Source organism: Pristiophorus japonicus, chromosome 10 (genome assembly GCF_044704955.1).
Source record: "Pristiophorus japonicus isolate sPriJap1 chromosome 10, sPriJap1.hap1, whole genome shotgun sequence".
Classification (NCBI taxonomy): Eukaryota; Metazoa; Chordata; class Chondrichthyes; family Pristiophoridae; genus Pristiophorus; species Pristiophorus japonicus.
Window position 1 is genome coordinate 75441746 of NC_091986.1, and position 19958 is coordinate 75461703.

General features: G+C 39.8%; 1 protein-coding gene across 1 annotated transcript in view; it reads right to left on the reverse strand.

Moving 5' to 3' along the window:
- The window catches only part of LOC139275009 (ephrin-B2-like), a 59967-nt gene that overhangs the window by 31656 nt on the left and 8353 nt on the right, over nt 1-19958 (reverse strand). The window contains exon 2 of the mRNA XM_070891863.1: nt 384-667. Coding sequence (XP_070747964.1) covers nt 384-667 — 284 coding nt within the window. The remainder of the gene's footprint in view (nt 1-383; nt 668-19958) is intronic.

Sequence of the window (19958 nt, forward strand, 5' to 3'; positions counted from 1 at the left end):
GAATATACTGAAAACAAGTATTATCAGAAACCTCAAAGGCTCTTTATTTAGTTGAAACAACACCGCTGAATAAGAGCAGGTGAGTTTTCCTCAGTGTACTGGCCAATATTTATTTCTCAACCAACACCATATTTGCTGGTCAGTTATTTCATTGATGTTTGTGGGAGCTTGCTATGCACAAATTGGCTGCATTGTTTGCTACTTTACAACAGTAACTACACTTCAAATGAACTTAATTTGCTGTAAAGCACTTTGGAATGTGCTACAGTCATGAAAGGTGCTATATGAATGCAAGTTCTTTCAGGTCTTTCTTTTTGACTTTATACGTGCTTGTAATTAATTCAAAGCTGGCAAGTCAAGATATAAAAATTGTTAATACTTACAAATGATGAAATAATCACTATTTTTTCTGAATTCTAGTCCCCAAAGGTTAGGGCTGAATTCCTGAAACTTGATAGTAAACTTGACATCTTGATCTGGCTTGTTGCAATTGAGTAAAGGTGTAGGGCTCGGCACAGCATTGCAGCTGTCAGCTTGGTCTTTTGACACCATGTACAGTTTAAAGTATTCATACTGTCCAGTAATCTTGGAGTCCACCTTGGGACAGATAATGTCTAGTTTGTCTCCTATCTGCGGGTACATCACCAGTCCTTTACTTGGTAGGAACCTGAAAATAAAACACAAGAGAAGAACATGTAAATAAATGTGCTGTTGCTTGCCAAAGAACGCAAAGAAATATTCTGTTTCACAAGTTTTTTTTCCAGGTTTTTTCAGGAAGCTGGAACTTGATAAGTGACTGGCTGCAATAACAAAGTACACGGGGATGGGCTATTAAATGAAAACAAATGAAAATCTTTTCCATTCAGCTCTATTTGTTGGACAGTTTCCCTTTTAATCCCCATCACTTCCACTGTCTCACTCCAAAAAGTTAACTATCAAAAGCCTAGCAAATGACTTCTATTCCTGTATTTTAAGCTCACTTGTCACATTATTAACTGTATTAGAAACAAGAGAATATTGCTGTTTGTTGAACAATTCAAAATAACATTTAAAAGTAATTTTCTTCTGATGTTTAGTATTATTAATGTACAGACTGCCATTGCACAGAAGTAAGGAGATGAAAACAGATCCTTGCACCATACCAGACAAGTGTTAATGTACATTTTTGGCCAGATTTCTTAGGTTAGGATAGAATTTGAAAGCACCTTTTGCAACAGTTCCATTCCATAAAAAGGTTCCACCCAAAAGGTTGCACAATGTGTTTTATTCATGAAAGTGCATCCCGGCTGACTTGTCTTGGGGATATATGCTCATAAATTACACTTGGTGCACTCATATCTGTATACTGTCACTAATCCTTGCTCTTAGATGTGTTTACTCCAGTTAATACTTAGAAGCAGCTCCTTAAACTCGCAGCTGCTGATTCAATATCCCCAAGGCCCAGAGCTTGATACCTTGCCCCATGAAGCTGATACACTTTTACACAGAATCTAATCACAGCTGCACATGACCAAAATTACAGAGCTTGCCAAACACTACAATAGAAGGTGCATTTTACCCATTATGCAGTGCGTCTATTAGTCACTTCTTAATCAATCTCTCCTGTAAGATTATTTGCATACTAAGGATTCTGAAGGACATCTGAAGGGATTCATCTCCTCTAGTTTAATTGTATTCTGCTTTATAGAACAGAGATTAGCAGGAGTTAACAGCATTGAGATTCGCCACATAAAGTAAGGTGTTGTTTTCCATACCATTTATCGTACGCAATGATTGGTGACACCGTGTCGGAACATCCAGTTTTCAGACGACCTGATGACATCACACTGTGCGCTGTCTGAACTCAGGATTGTCCCTATCTCTGTAACCTCCTGCAGCCCTACAATCCTTCTAGATCTCTGCACTCCTCCAATTCTGGCCTCTTGCACATCTCTGATTTCCATCGCCCCACAAATGGTGACTGTGCTTTCAGCTGCCCAGGCACTAAGTTTTGGAATTCCCTCCCTAAATCTCTCTGCCCCTCTGCCTCACTCTCCTCCTTCAAGGCACTCTTTAAAACCTACCTCTTTGACTATTCTTTACTAATTTGTGGCTCGGTGTCAAAATTTGTCTGATAACACTCCTTTTAAGTGTCTTGGGATGTTTTACTACATTAAAGGCTCTATATGAATGCAAGTTGTTATTAGGACCGTGCATTGTCTGAACTCAGGGATGTAAAGAGCTGTCTACAGCCTGATTGCCACTCAAATTCTATATTCTAGGCAGAATGCTACACGAGTGTTGTCCAATTGCATCTCCCACTACCCTGCATTGTCAGCAAATGCAGCCTTATCTTAATGGTAGTTACTCTGAGAAGTACAAGCCACGGAGATGTGCTTTCTGTCCATGTAAAACCTATTTGTCTATCAGTAGCATACTGTTTCTGGACCTAACCATTTAAAATCATAAAAACTGTGTATGTTCTAGGCTGGTTTGTGGTAATGATCAAAATTACTATTGATATACTTCAGTTTAAACTATCCTGTTCTATTTTTGTTTTAGGCTGTTGGTTAAGGCTGCAATCACCATACATTGCATTAAAAACTCGCAAATAGCAATGGGCTGAATTTTAATAGAATGCAGGTTGGGGGGGGTGGGCGTCCAAATTTAATGGCAGGGCCTTATTTGAAAGGTAAGCCCTCATTTCGCATCCACAGCCAGCCAGATTGAAAGGCTGGCTAGCTCTGAACGGGTAGGCCTGCAGTACTAGGCCACACACAGGAGGGAGGGAAGGATTGCGTGGAGGCCGAGGGGCAGCCACAGCGGCAACGGGGGGGGGGGGGGCTCAGGGGCCAAAGGACAGCCACAGCAGCAGGTGTGGAGGGGTCCAAGGAGGAGTGGGGGACGCAGAGCAGTCACAGCAGCAGGGTTGGGGGGGTCCGAGGAGGATCGGGGGCTGAAGGGCAGCCGCTGCAGCAGAGTGGGGGTCTGAAGGGATCGTGGGCCACGAGCAGCATGGGGAGGGCTGGAGGAGCCGGGAGTGAGGGGGGTGGGTTTGGCCTCGGAGAGCATCAGAGGTCTGGGGAGGGAAATCAGAAGCCTGGGGGCGGAGAAAATCGGAGGCCTTGGGGGTGATCGGAGGACTCATGGGGGGTTTTTGATCACGGTCAGTGTGTTAGGCACTGACCCTGCATCCAGGAGGTAAGTGTAAATGGATCCAGCAGTCCTCACCTTACTTTAGCTGGCGGGTTTCACAAGTCGAATTCAAAATGGAGGTTAAAGCAGAGGCTTCCACTCTCAATACAAGTTCTAAAAAGATGACCCGCCTCCTGGCAGCGGATTGGCTACCCGCCCACGCCACCACCTCTGTCCCTCCTCCGTTAACACTGGAAGCGGGCGGGTTGAGATTAGGATTCACATTTTTACACTTCAACTACCCATACGCTCCTAACCCACCCTTTTCTTAGGTTAAAATTCCCTCCAATATCTTTGATTATGAAATTATCCAATGAAGCAACTTTATTTTCAGGAATGTTTTTTCACTTTGGAAGTAAAGTGGAATCAACTTAAGATAGTATGATCAAACGCATGTGACTAAAGTTATTACCATAACTGAAGTGTAACAAACCAAAGTTAGGATCAGTTCTGCAAGGTACTTATTCAAGACTAATTTGATTTAAGTGAAAAAGAGGCATCCCGAATTGATAAAAGGATTAAACTATTCCAGTGCACTGAGAAATATGCTGAATCACAGTAATTTCATATCACATGGGAGGTACTTATTGCCAAGTACATGGGAGGATTCCTTATATCATTAATGTTATGCTCTATAATTTTTAATTAGTATTATAGTCTGATATAATCTTACACTGGGCTCCTTTTTAAATGAAGGAATTAATCTGCTCTACTCCAAGTCAGCTTCTGAAATGATGATATCATGTGGTCAGAGACATAAAAAATATGGTTGCGTAACAGCACAATCTATATTAAAGTATCTACCCCACCTTGATCAGAAACATGGAGACTAGGGAAAGCAGTGTCACATTCGGCTACACACAACATTAGCTCTTGGAAAAATGTACATCAGTGGTCTCACATAGATTACATTACTCTTATCCATGATTATAATTGGTTTACAGTTACATCATTTTGTATAATTAAATCAAACTGCCTGCTCACCTTCCCAATGCACAATTGTGTGTTGATTAAGGAGGCGGGGTGGCGTTGCTGGTTAAAGAGGAAATTAATGCAATTGTAAGGAAGGACATTAGCTTGGATGATGTGGAATCGGTATGGGTGGAGCTACAGAATACCAAAGGGAAGAAAATGCTAGTGGGAGTTGTGGACAGGCCACTGAATAGTAGTAGTGAGGTTGGGGACAGCATCAAACAAGAAATAAGGGATGTGTGCAATAAAGGTACAGCAGTAATCCTGGGCGACTTTAATCTACATATTGATTTGGCGAACCTAACTGGTAACAATGCGGTGGAAGAGGGTTTCCTGGAGTGTATTAGGGATGGTTTTCTGGACCAATATGTCGAGGAACCAAGCAGAGAGTTGGCCATCCTTGACTGGGTGATGTGTAATGAGAAGGGACTAATGAGCAATCTTGTTGTGCGAGGCCCCTTGGGGAAGAGTGACCAAAATATGGTAGAATTCTTTATTAAGATGGAGAGTGACAAAGTTAATTCAGAAACTAGGGTCCTGAACTTAAGGAAAGGTAACTTTGACGGTATGAGGTGCGAATTGGCTAGATTAGACTGGCAAATGATACTTAAAGGGTTGACGGTGGATTGGCAATGGCAAACCTTTAAAGATCATATGGATGAACTTCAATAATTGTACATCCCTGTCTGGAGTAAAAATAAAATGGGGAAGGTGGCTCAACCGTGGCTAACAAGAGAAATTAAGGATAGTGTTAAATCCAAGGTAGAGGCATACAAATTAGCCAGAAAAAGCAGCCAACCGGAGGACTGGGAGAAATTTAGAATACAGCAGAGGAGGACAAAGAGTTTAATTAAGAGGGGGAAAATAGAGTACGAGAGGAAGCTTGCCGGAAACGTAAAAACTGACTGCAAAAGCTCCTATAAATATGTGAAGGGAAAAAGATTAGTGAAGACAAACATAGGTCCCTTGCAGTCGGATTCGGGTGAATTTATAATGGGGAACAAAGAAATGGCAGACCAACTGAACAAGTACTTCGGTTCTGCACAAAGGAAGACACAAATAACCTTCAGGATGTACGAGGGGACCAAGGGTCTAGTGAGAAGGAGGAACTGAAGGATATCCTTATTAGGCGGGAAATGGTGTTAGGGAAATTGACGGGATTGAGGCTGCTAAATCCCCAGGGCCTGATAGTCTACATCCCAGAATACTTAAGGAAGTGGCCCTAGAAATAGTGGATGCATTGGTGATCATTTTCCAGCAGGATCAGTTCCTATGGACTGGAGGGTTGCTAATGTAACACCACTTTTTAAAAAAGGAGGGAGAGAAAACAGGTAATTATAGACCGGTTAGCCTGACATCAGTAGTGGGGAAAATGTTGGAATCAATCATTAAGGATGAAATAGCAGTGCATTTGGAAAGCAGTGATAGGATTGGTCCAAGTCAGCATGGATTTATGAAAAGGAAATCCTGCTTGACAAATCTTCTGGAATTTTTTGAGGATGTAACTAGTAGAGTGGACAAGGGAGAACCCGTGGATGTCGTGTATTTGGACTTTCAAAAGGTTTTTGACAAGGTCCCACACAAGAGATTGGTGTGCAAAATCAAAGCACATGGTATTGGGGGTAAGGTTGTGATGTGGATAGAAAACTGGTTGGCAGATAGGAAGCAGAGAGTCGGGATAAACGGGTCCTTTTCAGAACGGCAGGCAGTGACTAGTGGAGTGCCGCAGGGCTCAGTGCTGGGACCCCAGCTCTTTACAACATATATTAATGATTTAGATGATGGAATTGAGTGTAATATCTCCAAGTTTTCTGATGACACTAAACTGGGTGGTGGTGTGAGCTGTGAGGAGGATGCTAAGAGGCTGCAGGGTGACCTGGACAGGTTAGATGAGTGGGCAAATACATGGCAGATGCAGTATAATGTGGATAAATGTGAGGTGATCCACTTTGGGGGCAAAATCACGAAGGCAGAATATTATCTGAATGGCGGCAGATTAGGAAAAGGGGAGGTGCAACAAGACCTGGAGGTCATGGTTCATCAGTCACTGAAAGTGGGCATGCAGGTACAGCAGGCGGTGAAGAAGGCAAATGGTATGTTGGCCTTCATAGCTCGGGGATTTGAATACAGGAGCAGGGAGGTCTTACTGCAGTTGGACAGGGCCTTAGTGAGGCCTCACCTGGAATATTGTGTTCAGTTTTGGTCTCCTAATCTGAGGAAGGACGTTCTTGCTATTGAGGGAGTGCAGCGAAGATTCACCAGACTGATTCCAGGGATGGCTGGACTGGATCAACTGGGCCTTTATTCACTGGAGTTTAGAAGGATGAGAGAGGATCTCATAGAAACATATAAGATTCTGGCTGCATTGGACAGGTTAGATGCGGGAAGACTGTTCCCGATGTTGGGGAAGTCCAGAACCAGGGGACATAGTCTTAGGATAAGGGGTAGTACATTTAGGACTGAGATGAGGAGAAACTTCTTCACTCAGAGAGTTGTTAACCTATGAAATTCCCTGCCGCAGAGAGTTGTTGATGCCATTTCATTGGATATATTCAAGAGTGAGTTAGATATGGCCCTTACGGCTAAGGGGATCAAGGGGTATGGAGAGAAAGCAGGAAAGGGGTACTGAGGGAATGATCAGCCATGATCTTACTGAATGGCGATGCAGGCTCGAAGGGCCGAAATGCCTACTCCTGCGCCTATTTTCTATGTTTCTATGTTTCTATGTAAATCTACTAACAATCCAATTGTTTCAATAACATTTACTGAAGATTGTTAAATCTTAGAGAATTATATGCAAAATATAAATTGTTCCTGATAGCATCACAAGAGATTAGCACCTACTTGTAAATATCACTGTCCTGTAGAAGATCGAACCCTCCATTGCCCAATCAACATTATTTTATTGCCAGAAATAACCCATTTAAATTAAATGGATTACTGTCGGTATCAAAATAATGGCAATCAGAAAATCTGGGTCTGTGTCCCCTGTCCACCTTCACTGCCATAAACACTGCTCAAAGAAACTCATAAGCAAAAAGGATTCTGGGAAGTGACAGCATAAGAAGGCAGAACAAGAAAGTACCAATCAGGCCATCTAGTTCATAATTATCCAATCTTCTCTTCGAAGCAGTAATCTAATCAGGGGTGGCGGGGGGATGGGGTGGTCGGGTCCAGACAACATTTACAGACTGCTCTCAAATACAGTGGTGGGCCCGCTAAGTCATTCCATCCAGCTCACTGGACGTGACAGAAATAGATCGTGAGCCAGAGCTCGAGCTGCACGTTAGTCTATCCACTTTCACTTCTCGTGGGTCAGAGATGGACCGGAACTGCAGCCAGGGATCACCGAGTAATACTTCATTCAAATTATTAATTCGCAAAAGCGATTTTCCCCGGCCCGATTTTAAGAGGATCCATTCCGCGATACTGGGCCACAAGGGCGGAGGCCGGTTGCAGAATACACTGCGTACTCGAATCTGCCTGATCCTCTTTAGAGTTGAGTTATGGCTACTCATTTCCATGATTCTTTTATCCTGAATTCCCCACTAACATTCCTCACCTGAGCAGTATAAAAGAATTGCCAAAATATAAACAGTGACTACAATAAAAGTTGGTGAAGAGTTAAAATTCTTATACTGATATTATACCTGTAACACTGGCACAGTTTGCATTGGCACTAATTGAACAATGCCATCCAACTTGTGCCAAAACAGCTATGCCTGCCCAAGGGAACTGGAATGTCCAGTGCCTGCAGCTTCCTTCACCTGACAGCAGATCCTGCGGTCAGATTCCACTGGTTAGCATTACAATAACTAAAGGGCACAAATTTAGGATAATCACAATGAGAATTAAAGGGGAAGTTAGCAAAAAACCTTTAGACAGAGGGTGGTAAGAATGTGAAATTCTCCGCTACCAACCTGTTGTTGAAGCAGAGTCCATGGCGTAGATTTTGACTTTGTACAATAGTGACCTCAATAGAAATAAAAATCATGAGAGATGTAAAATGGCCTGCCGATTCGTTATTACCCATTTTACACAATCGCACCAAGTCAAAAGCTACCCCCATACATTCTTTTAAAAAGGAATTTGTTGGTTGAAAAAGGTGTGGAAATTGAGCAAGAGGGTGGGATTAGACGAGGTGGCTTATGTGGAGAACAACACCGGTTCATTCTTGATGAGCTGCATGACATGGGCCTGTTCTGTGCTGGAACATTCAATTATATCATTGTAAATGGAAATGATTTTCTGGATAGATTATATTTGATCCTAAATGCGATTAGATTTTATCTGAGTTCAATGGACTCTTCTGAAATCAACTTACCAGTGCAATTGTAAGAGTGTTTGGACCTGGGCCAGTAAACAGATCTCTTTCTATGTTCCTGATCTGTTGCCTCGGCTCCAGCTGCTACACTTGAATTTGTCGTCAAACTACCACTTACCATCAGTTTGATGAGTAACAACGCTAGTTTGGTGATTTTAAATTTTACACTGTTATACTGAATTTGCACTAACACAGGATAATATCACTAATGACCAGTAGCCTATTTTAAATAAAATATAGTCAGCACAATCCCTTTAACTCTCACTAGATGCCTTTAGCATGTTAGTCTGTATGACAGTATTAAATATATTTGGTAGCTTAATGACATAATTTAGACAGGTGGGTCTGAGGAGACTATTTCTATCCCTATAGCAGAAGTTGTGCACAAATTGTGAAGATCAAATCCTTGTGAAATTCTAGCTCTGGGAGTTTTCTGACTGTAGCAACTGATTACTGATTATTGACCACTGAACGTAACTATCTCTGTAGTTGTTTAACACTAGTGTTTCTGTGACTGTGGCCTGTTTGTGATTAGTTTCCTTGCAGCGTGTGATTTTCACTTGAACAATTACCGTTGGTATTTGGATCATCGTCTTTTATAGTTAGGGCATCAAGAATGAAATGGGACTCTATGCAAGAAGCCGATCTTATTTTTAGCGCTTGCTAGTGGCAGCCTAACCAAGGATCATGGATCACTCCTCCTTAGGGGCTACATTCTGAAAGAAAAACATCTGTGATCATCTTTTTTCTTCCTTGTTACCCGTCAAATTTTCAGTAACTGTAATTTAGACTGCCACTTCATTTTCTATAGTGTTAAACTATTCCGGCTGAATATAGCAATTTATCTCTTTAGTTGGTTTAATCACGATGATAGATAGATAAATTAATATAGCACAAAAATCCTTACTGCTTATAATTGGAGTATAATCTTTGGTAACTTTAAAGAATTACATGTTACTGTATAATTGGCTTCTAAAACTGTTGGTGGGCAATTCTGGAAGTTTCTCTTTGCAGAAAATTCACCTAGATCCATAATTACAAGAATATAGTAGCGCTTCAAATGTGGAGCACGAAGAGATGCCAGAAAAATGTGCAATATCCTTCCTGAAGCCTACTGAGTTATTCTGCATTTACAATCATTGGGTCAGGTGCCCTCTCTTCAGCATTACCAATAAATACTTCAGCACTGATCCTTGGAGATAGAGTTTGCATGGTTCTGATTAGAGACAAGAAAGCAGTATGGCAGAAGATTAGCGAGCTCTGCAAACTGTTCATTTTTTTATCATGCAGGTTTGTGAGCAGTGTAGTGGGCAGTCATTAGGCATGAAAGTAAATGATTTTTAATAGAAATAAACCCCCAAAGATAATGGCCCAGAGTTTCCTGCAAGCTTGCACCAAAACATCGGTGTAATGCTCACATTCAGCGCAAAAGTGTGAGGAAATTCAAAGATTATACATTGATTTTTAAACTGCGTCAACATTGCCTCGATGTTTTGTGCCGATTCCATGAAACACCCATCTTCATTAACATAGCTCCGCCCCCACACAAAACAGCAACTTGCACAAATTTCCTGCGTTTACGCTAATTTTTTGAAGGCGTAGATTTAAGCCAAAAACATTCAGATGCAGCAAGGGCCAAAGTCACTATTTATGGTGTTTTTTAAATTCCTGCTTCAACCTGCACTGTTCTATATATTTGAATGCTTTTTCATAGCATTATAAAATGTTATGTTAAAAATTGAAATGCTTCCACAATTGTATTTTTTTGAACAGTGTTTGATGCGCATAAATAATGGTTTGATGGCTTCAAACTTCAATTTTCATAGATAAGGAGGAATTTAATGAAAGAATATTGCATTAGTTCTGCACTTTCCTCGGGCCCTGACTGTTTACATTGATTTTTGCTTGGTTAACGTGGTTTTTACAATCCAGTGTGTGCTAATGAGATTGGGGTAATTTTGGCATAGAAATCGGTGTCCTTTTCAGTTTATCTTTATATTTGCACCGATTCAGGAAACTCCAGGCCGTAATAAATAGAAGATCCCATCGCAAGCTGCACACAAGTCCTAGAATGACTGAGGCCCTCTCAACTCAAATCATTGTAGGCAAAAAAACCACAGGCCATAAATCTCAAACCAAGCAAATTAGTTATTCACAAAATTTAAAGCCAGAGGGTCCCATTTCTGCTTGGCCATGCTGCTTACACTGACTTAAGAACATATTTTTTAATCCACTTATTTCTATTAAATTTACATTTACAAGTCATGTTGTTATTAAATTTCTAACCTACATTGCTGAGAGATTAAATAGAACCCGTAACTGTGTGAGGAAACAGCAGCAAACCTTTGCAGGTGTGGAACAAAATCTTTCCAAGCAATGTTAATATACCAATGCACGCTTCCCACATTCACTGTATAACTAAATTGTAAAATGGCTTCATGAAATATATGTGTGACTGTAAACTCTTGAAAACACATTTTTTTTAAATAGCACATAAAATGGTGAGAACTGGAATGATAACAAAATGAGTTGGAACAATAAAGTGCTGTTTATGTCACCTCTATGTCAAAACCAGTATGAAGAGAGCAGATAAAAAGATAAAGAAATATTCTCTGCTGCAGTATTCTCTCACATGTATAGTCATGTTCTCAGGTATCCTTTTTGCCAAAAGTCAATAGAAAGGGGCACTCTATTTTTGAGAGAAAGCAGCTGGATTGCTTCACCTATCATGAAAAAAGTTTTCAACATATTTGGAACTTTCATCAAAGATGCCGCTTTGATGTAGAAGATTTATAGTCCTTGTACAAAAAAAATCTGAACTTTTATTGGCTAGCATCCCAGTTATGGTTCCTCTTTTCTCTAGTTTGAAAGAACTTGGGGTTGACAAAGGTGAAATAACATGAAGCAATTGAAACTGGTGAGACACCTACACAACTGCCATCAAACTAGAAAGTTAATGGATTGCTGTGTGTTTGTGATAGGAATGCAGGGCTTCTGAAGAAAAGTTGGACTTTCTGAACTGAGACTCTGATCCAGTCAGGTAGACCAACTGCAGTTCATACAGAATGGCAGCAGATACTAGGCTCTTATAATATATAAATAGATAGCTACTCATAACTAGAACTGAAAGCTGCTTTCTGATGAACTGCATAGAGGGGCAAACAACTCCACATGGGCTTCAATACTTCTTCCTTAATCAAAGTGCCTAAACATTCTAGGGCAAGGAAAGCCAGATGGATCTTAATGAAAGTATTACACAGGCATGGAACCAGCCTCCTGCTCTGATGGGGAAATAGTCTGGACATGATTCCAGCACTCTCGGCTCTTACAAGCTGCAGTCTGGCACAGGTCCCAGTGGTAAAGTGGTAGCTAGTGAAATAGGTCTGTGTTTACCTTGTTGAGTTACGATACAATTACTCCATACATCGACTGTCAACAAATTAATTTCCAGTGGCGAGACAAAGAGACCTCAAAATCCAAAAGAATACTTAGATAAATCGTTTATACAAATTAATATTACAATGAGGATTATTCAGCCAGACAAAAATCAATTAATGTGGCTAAAGTAGTTAAACTATTAAATGCTCGTAGATAAACACAGACATTACTCCTCCTAAAATCCCACAAGACACTTTCTTAAATTGCTCTACCAAACCAAACTGTTTATTTTAGTGTGTTTATCTGGTTAAAAAAAGGCCAAATGAGTCTTTGAATGACAGAATAATAATACTTAAAGCGGGCAGGGTATTCTTAGTGCAACTTTTACTTATTGCTGCATTCAACACAGAGAAACCCAGCTTTAAAACATAAATGGTAATTTCTGCTTTAAATACAAGAGTAAATTAGACATGGGCTAAGCCATAGTTTTTAAGGACATAACATTTTTAAAGACATACCAATAACAGTAAGAATTTTATATACTCTATGTGGATGATTTAAAAATGTATAGAAAAATAACTACTGAATTTTTTCAATTCAGCTCACTTGCCAGAATAACATTTAACTGTTTTGCTGAAAGGTGACTGTAGATTTTGGATACTGTAAATGCCAAGTTTAAACAGCTCTTTGTTACTGATAACATGCAGATTCTATCAACAACCCAAAATATACAGGTATCATCCTCGAATCACCCAATTTGGGTTAGAATGGACATCACTGATAACATTGACACAAACATAATTTTATCTCTGTTGTTTCCTTGACAAGACGATGGAGCGATTGTGTGGAATGATATATCTGATAAGGATAATCAAACAGAGCCTGGGGATTATTCTGTTGGTGATGTATTTAAGGGGGAGGCTAGACAAGCATATGAGGGAGAAGGGAACAGAGGGTTCTGTTGATAGGTTTAGATGAGGAAAGACGGGAGGAGGCTCGAGTGGAGCATAAATGCTGGTATGGACTGGTTGGGCCGAATGGCCTGTTTCTGTGCCATATATCCTATGTAATGCTATGTAATTGTAACCATTGCTCGAAGGCTGTTCAAAGATAATGGCAATTTCAAGTTAGCCTGCTAAAAATAGGCACAAAAGTGAATTTCAAGAAGCAAGGACTGGCTTTGATATTTATCATGGCTTGCTCCCTGTTACAAAGCAATTATCTTGTGAGCTGCCCCTGACCAAACACAGTCAATAAGGTTAATGCAAAGTGTTTGTATGTGATTTGCTCAAAAGAGAAAGGATAGGTTTTACAATGTTTCCAGGCATCATACTGGGAAAAGGCACCTTTGATATGGTTGAGTGAGATTAAAGAGAAATTCAGAAAGAGGTTCCACAGCGATTGTTGAGTTTGTGCAGGAAGAATTCATCCAACCAGTCAAGAAATGTATTTCTCTGGAACTTCATAATCTTAACTTTCATGGTTTTAAATGTCTCTATTTTGTTTAACAAAGACAAATAGTTACAGTCCAGGTGATATTTAGACAAAGAAGATTGAACATCTGGTTCCTCGAGCCTGTTCTGCCATTTAATAAGATCATGCTGATCTAATCTTGGGCTCAGCTCGACTTCCCTGACGGTTCCCCATGACCCTTCACTCCCTTATCACTCAAAAATCTGTCTATCTCCGCCTTAAATATATTCAATGACCCAGCCTCTACAGTTCTCTGGGGCAGAGAATTCCACAGATTTACAACCCTCAGAGAAGAAATTCCTCCTCATCTCAGTTCTAAATGGGCGATCCCTTATTCTTAAACTATGCCCCCTAGTTCTAGATTCCCCCACGAGTGGAAATATCCTCTCTGCATTTACCTTGTCAAGCCCCCTCACTATCTTATAGCTTTCAATAAGATCATCTCTCATTCTTCTAAACACCAATGAGAATAGGTCCAGCCAGCTCATCCTTTCTTCATAAGTCAACCCCTTCATCTCCGGAATCAACCTAGTGAACCTTCAAGGAGACCAAAATTATATGCAGTACTCTAGGTGTGGCCTCACCAATACCCTGTACAGTTGAAGCAGGACAGCCATTCTTTTATACTCCATACCCCTTGCTTTTCACTTTGCATTGATACTGTAGGGGCTTAAAGTCAAGGTACTAATTTTCAGCTTTAACATTCCCCTCACAGAGGCTCACCACCAGGAGCACAGATTGGGTAATTAAGCACCACAGTGCCCATGATTTTTTGTCCATTGGCGCACCAATGCCCAGGTTCCCAATATGAGCCCCCATCAGCACGTGAGATTCTGTGCTTGCAAGGGTGAAGATGAAAAGTAGCAGTAATCAGCTACTTACAATCCACACCCAACAATGATTATTTATCATTTCTCATGCGCCACTGAATCAACATAAATGTGAGCAAAGTTTGTTCATCCTGCTATAGAGTGTGTAATCATTAGAAAAGGGCTGAAGGACAACAAAGAAAATACTGATTTACCCATCAGACACTCTTGTGACTACTCACAAGTAGTAGATATAAAGTGCTAAAAAATTCCAATACAGCCGCTCCTGAGATATGCTAGGGAGCTCATTGTGCAAAATTGTACATTCAAGACCTGTGATGTCTCATCCATTCATTTTAGTGGAGCATCCTGGCCTAGAAATGTGCAAGTTTAAGATGTGCACTCCTGTTGTGGGCCAGGAGTGGTCACGTCAGAATTAACCAAAAATCATCCCTTTTTTACTCTGGTAATTGATTCTAGATAGCTGCCTTTTTGAATTTAATATTTTAAGCAGCATAATTCATTTTTCAGCAAAAGTGCAATTTAAAACTCCATACGCATTTTGTATATTCAGTAATGCAACTTTAAGACACCAAGGCCAGAATTGGCCTCAGATCTTATACTGTGCCGCGTTACTGCACCAGAAGTACATTTATATCTGCACCCTTTACTGTTCTTGTAGTGTCTAGCAGAGAGGGAGACCTGACTTAAAGATCTCCATGCTGGTAAGAAATTGAATCTGCTTTCTATTTCTCCTGGAACTTCCTTCCTCTGTAAATTAAAATGCATTTGTGTAACTAAATTGTATATATAAATAAATACTTTTGGGTGTGTGTCTCAGTATATAAAATGAGTTATTGCAGTAGATCCCAGTCTCATAAACTGATAAATTACATTTGATTCTTAGATGTCAAAGTTTTAATCTACAGCTTTGAAATTTGGCTATACCAGGGATTCATCAGAACAAATGCAATCAAGAGAGTAAGTGATGCAGAAGAAATAATTCACAAGCTATGAATGGAATTATTGCATCACTAGACAATTGCAGTGTGTCTTGTTATGAGAAAAGCACATTGAGAAATATATTAAAAATTAACTGATGCTAAATGTTCTGAGAGGTTTAAATTTCTATATAATGGTGTAATTTAGCTTATCGGAGTTGCTGTAGACTTGGAAGGTAATAGTTTATGAATTGTGAGAAAATGTAATTTCTTTGATTTTAAAATGTTAGAAAATGCACCAAATAGAGAGGAAGAGGGAGAAGGAAGTTATGCCTACCTAGAAAAGAAACCTCATTTTAATCCCTCACACTCCAACCACCCCCCCACCCCCGCTCCCCCCCACCCCCAGCCTCATACAGAAATCTCTACGTCTACCATTAAGAAAAGCTGCCTTCAACATTGAAGCAGCAATCAGCAATTTGCTAACTTGCGAATCAACATTTTTTTGGAAGTTTTCTTTTGTTTAATTTCCTCTCTTCCCCCAGAGTATGTGAAATGTCCCATTTCTAGCTAACAGTTAAATCTAAAACGATGCCTCTGCCTGCATCTTTGATGAAAACTGCCTCCTCTGTTCAGCTCAAAGATATCAAGTTTGACCTAGAGTAAAAAACTCCCTTTTTTTGATTTTTCTGCGCAGAAGTAAAAGACTGAGCGATTTCCCCAAAATCGTACTTCACAAGCAGAAAATGATTTTACACCTATCTTTTTGCTACGGTTCATTGATCCATTTTTAGACTGCTAGGAATTGTTAGATGTGCTAAACACAGATGAATTATCTGTTACCATTTCCTCCCCAGATTCCACCATTGTTCACGAACCTTTACATTTTTAGTACATTGACCAATTGGAAGAATTTCAGCCTCTCAGTTTGCAATCTGGCAAAATGTTCACACAAATTGCTTTGTATTCATTTTTGTTTTGAACTACAGTTATTCTACTATCTCTCTCCATGAGTAAATCAGAGACAACTTGCTCTATCCATATTTGTAATTAACAAAGTGGCATTAAGGTTACGTGTCTTCTTGAGATTGTTTTGCCTTCAATTAAAAACATTTGAAGCTCTCCGACAGTGACTTTGTGAGTTTGTTCAATGAGTAGCTGAGACATATAGAACAAGAAGGTCCCAGCTTTGATCCTCAGTCTGTGCTGAGCTTGCTGATCTCAGCTGAAGTGTAATTAAGAGTGCTGCAATTGGTTTCAGTGGCCCTGGGTTCGGGAGGGGAAAAAAATCAGCCAGCTTCAAATCACTATCCATTGATACCCCTGCCTGTGTGGAAATTGGGTCAGGACAAATCAAGCTTGGCTAAATGTCTTGCCCCTACTCACTGACAAGGCTCACAGATGAATAATAGCCACTTGTGTGAGGTACTGGAGGGTGAACAGCAATGTATTCCAGAAGGAGTGAATGTCAGGAGAAGAGTGACAGGAAGGGAGTGGAGAAAACTGGTGAAGATTATTGGCAGAATAAATTTGTCCAATTTTTCTTGACCTTTTCTTGCATGTGCAGAGTGGCACAGAAACCTTGAAAACTCATCAGAACCTCATTAAGACTCTCACTAACAGAAGCTATTTGAAACTCGGTGTAAAAATGAAACTTCTTCAAGCAAATCACTTCTGTTATCTTTTAGAAGTCCAAATCTGAAAACCTCCTTCCAAATGGCACAGAATGGATCTGTCCTGCTGATAAACTAATTAACAGCCAATAAAACAGTTGTCACTTGATTGCATCTGGAGGGACCCGAAGATACTCCCAAAGCTTAGTTCCACTTGCTCTTTTATGCCAAAGTCTTTTCAGGATTGAGCACAGGTTGAAAATTTACCAAATACAACTGGCTCTTTAAAAGCAAAAAAATCAAGGAACAATCTTGCTCATACAGGGATTTCCAGTATTCTCCCATCTCCACAATCTCCTCTGTACAGAATTTAAATTCCTTTTATGAAAGATTGTGCATTTACTATTTGATACTTCATTTAGTCTTTCTCCCCATTTCCTGAAACTGAGAGAAGGCCAGCTGGATATACTTATTGGGATCATGGTGGGAAATGGCTGGCTTGGATACTGAAGATCAGACCAGTTCTGGTAGGTAAGAAGCAGCACTCGGAGGAACATAGTTAACAGAGCAGTACAGGAACAATGTGGCTTGTTTATCTTTGCCTCTCTCATGGAGTGTGAGACCAAAGCCTGTGCCTGAAAGATGGCTGCATCAAAAGCACTGTTTTCCTTTCAGATAACCTCACCCCACCAATCCTCTTGCGTTCTGTTGCTACTCAGCATGTTCCTGTCTGTGGCACAAATAGATGAAAGAAACAATCTCAAAGTGAGCTTAATCCAACCGAATGGCTGCTGCTGGGCCAGGAATTTTTTTTAAAAGCCTCCTAACTAACCCATGGTACAATCTGGAGCTTTAACCATACAGGACTTCAATAAAGCAGCAAATTAAATCTACCTTTTTCATATTACACACAATGAATGGACAAGAACTGAGCAACTTTTCTTTACCATCCTCCATCCCAAGCCAAAAAATACAGGCCTTTTATACATCCTAATCCTAACCTGCTCGTATATAGTGAAATGCTCAATAGCTCTGAACACTGCTTCCCTCCTTTCCTTTTCAAATTACAATGATAGATGTGTCAGTTTGGAAATGAACAAAATCTATATGTTGCCTTGGCAACCCCAGGTTCCTGTTTATATTTTGTATATAAAATAGGTCCATTTGCTGTACTATTTATTAGAAAGGAATAGACCGGTGGTTTCCTTTAGAAACGATTGGATTACTGCAGCTGATTTCTTTGTGTCTGTTTATTTCAATCATGCTAGATCCGGCCCTTTCTATTCTGTCCCTTGATTTACATTACTGCTCCAATCTGCAGTGTAATCCTTTTATTGTCAATAACTTGAGGGCCGATTTCCTTTTAAATAGATTTTGTTATGGCTTTCTATTAATTTTCTATTCCACACTTGATGAAAACACATGGATGCACCTGCAAAAAAATATTTAATGTGTCAAACAAGTCAAATCCATATTAAAAAATATGCATATTAATATAGGGAAATTGGATGCAGTGGTTGAAAGATCATCGACCTGAAAAGTTAACTCTGTTTCTCTCTCCACAGATGCTGCCTGACCTGCTGAGTATTTCCAGCATTTCCTGTTTTTATTTCAGATTTCCAACATCTGCAGTATTTTGCTTTTGTATTACAGAAACTAGATGCAGTTTTACTTTTGGAAAATATAAAAACATTTCTCAACCCTACTTCCAGTTCAATTACAGAAAATTGCAATGCATTTAATTGATTTATTGTAGCTTGGGTCTGTAAGGATATGCAGGGGAGGAAACACGTCCAACGGAGATTATTACTGTTTAACTCTCAGTGGTTCAGGGAACCTGTTTGTCAACTATCCAGCTTTGAAATATAAAACCTCAACAAACGGCTTGTGACACACTCAGTACATCACTGTAGACCAGTTTATGAGGAAACGTCTCGACTTTATTGTCATTACCCAAGAGTTTCTCTGGCACTACTTATGCACAAAATTGTCCAATATCAAAAAGACAGTTTGTGCCTGGCCTAACCTACAATGAAGCCACAGAAGTTGCATTTTCCTTTGTTACTTTTCTCGTTTGTAAGCTAAAACAAATTATAAGATGATCCGCACCCACACAAACACCGTAATGTCTGGATTCCTTTAATATTGCATAATTTTAATCAACAATTTGATTCATAAATTATATGGAAATCCATCAAGATAAAAGCTGACAAAAAAAACTCCTTTCCAATAAAAGCCCAACAGTCAAACCCACAAATGGACATATTTTCACCCCTTAATGTATGCAGATCTGCCTTACGAAACAATAACCAAGTGAGCGCATTACCTTTCCCACAACTGATCTGGAGGTAGGTAGGATTGAGAAATAGGTTTGCATATTTGCCAAAATTAAAATTCCTCAAGGGTTAAGCATGAGGGTGGGGGAGTAAAGTCTGGAGACAGGCTTCGCTTGATTTTTTTTTGCTTTAAGGCAGCTGAACCTTCTACATTCCCATGCAATTTTACAGACAAGAACATGGGACAAATACCACAACAATGAGACTGCTGTTAGCAAGTACAGGTTCGTTTTGTCATACTCCTTTAATTGGTATTTACGACTTCTCTTAACATTTCCTTCTGATTCCCATGTACAGTACTGTGCAGCAATCTATTTTTATCAAATTATTGGTTTCTTCATAGGAGTGTAACAACTTAAAATTCTCCTGACAGTAACATATCAGCCTGGTTTTAATAAGCATAGCAGTACTTTCCAAAAGCAGGCACACAAACTGTCATGGAATTAGTGCTCTTAAACTGCCATTCAGTTTAAGAGCACTAAAGACATCAAGACAATTATGTACTGTTTTAAGTCTAATCACATGCCCATCCTATCACATGTTGTTGTGACACCAAAAGGAGGGGGCAAAATTGCACTATCATTATGCATAAGCCGCCGTATCCTGGATAATGGTGGTTCTTGCTGGAACATAACTAAAGCCTTCCCAATTTTTTAAAAAAGGCTCTTACTTCTATTAGTTCAATGTATCCATAGATATTCAATTTGTTTCATAGAATTTTGTAGAAGTGCATTTATAAGGCATTTGTACTTATTTTACCATAAACATGCAAGTTCTTTCTTCCTTTTTCCTGCCCCAAAAACGAAAGCAAGATGTGCCCAGATATAAATGCAGCTTTTAATTCTGGGGCCTACTCAAAATGCAGTCAATATGCTCCTGTTTACCTAAAAATAAAGGAATGTTTAATACAATGCGACCAGTTTGTATCACTGAATGAT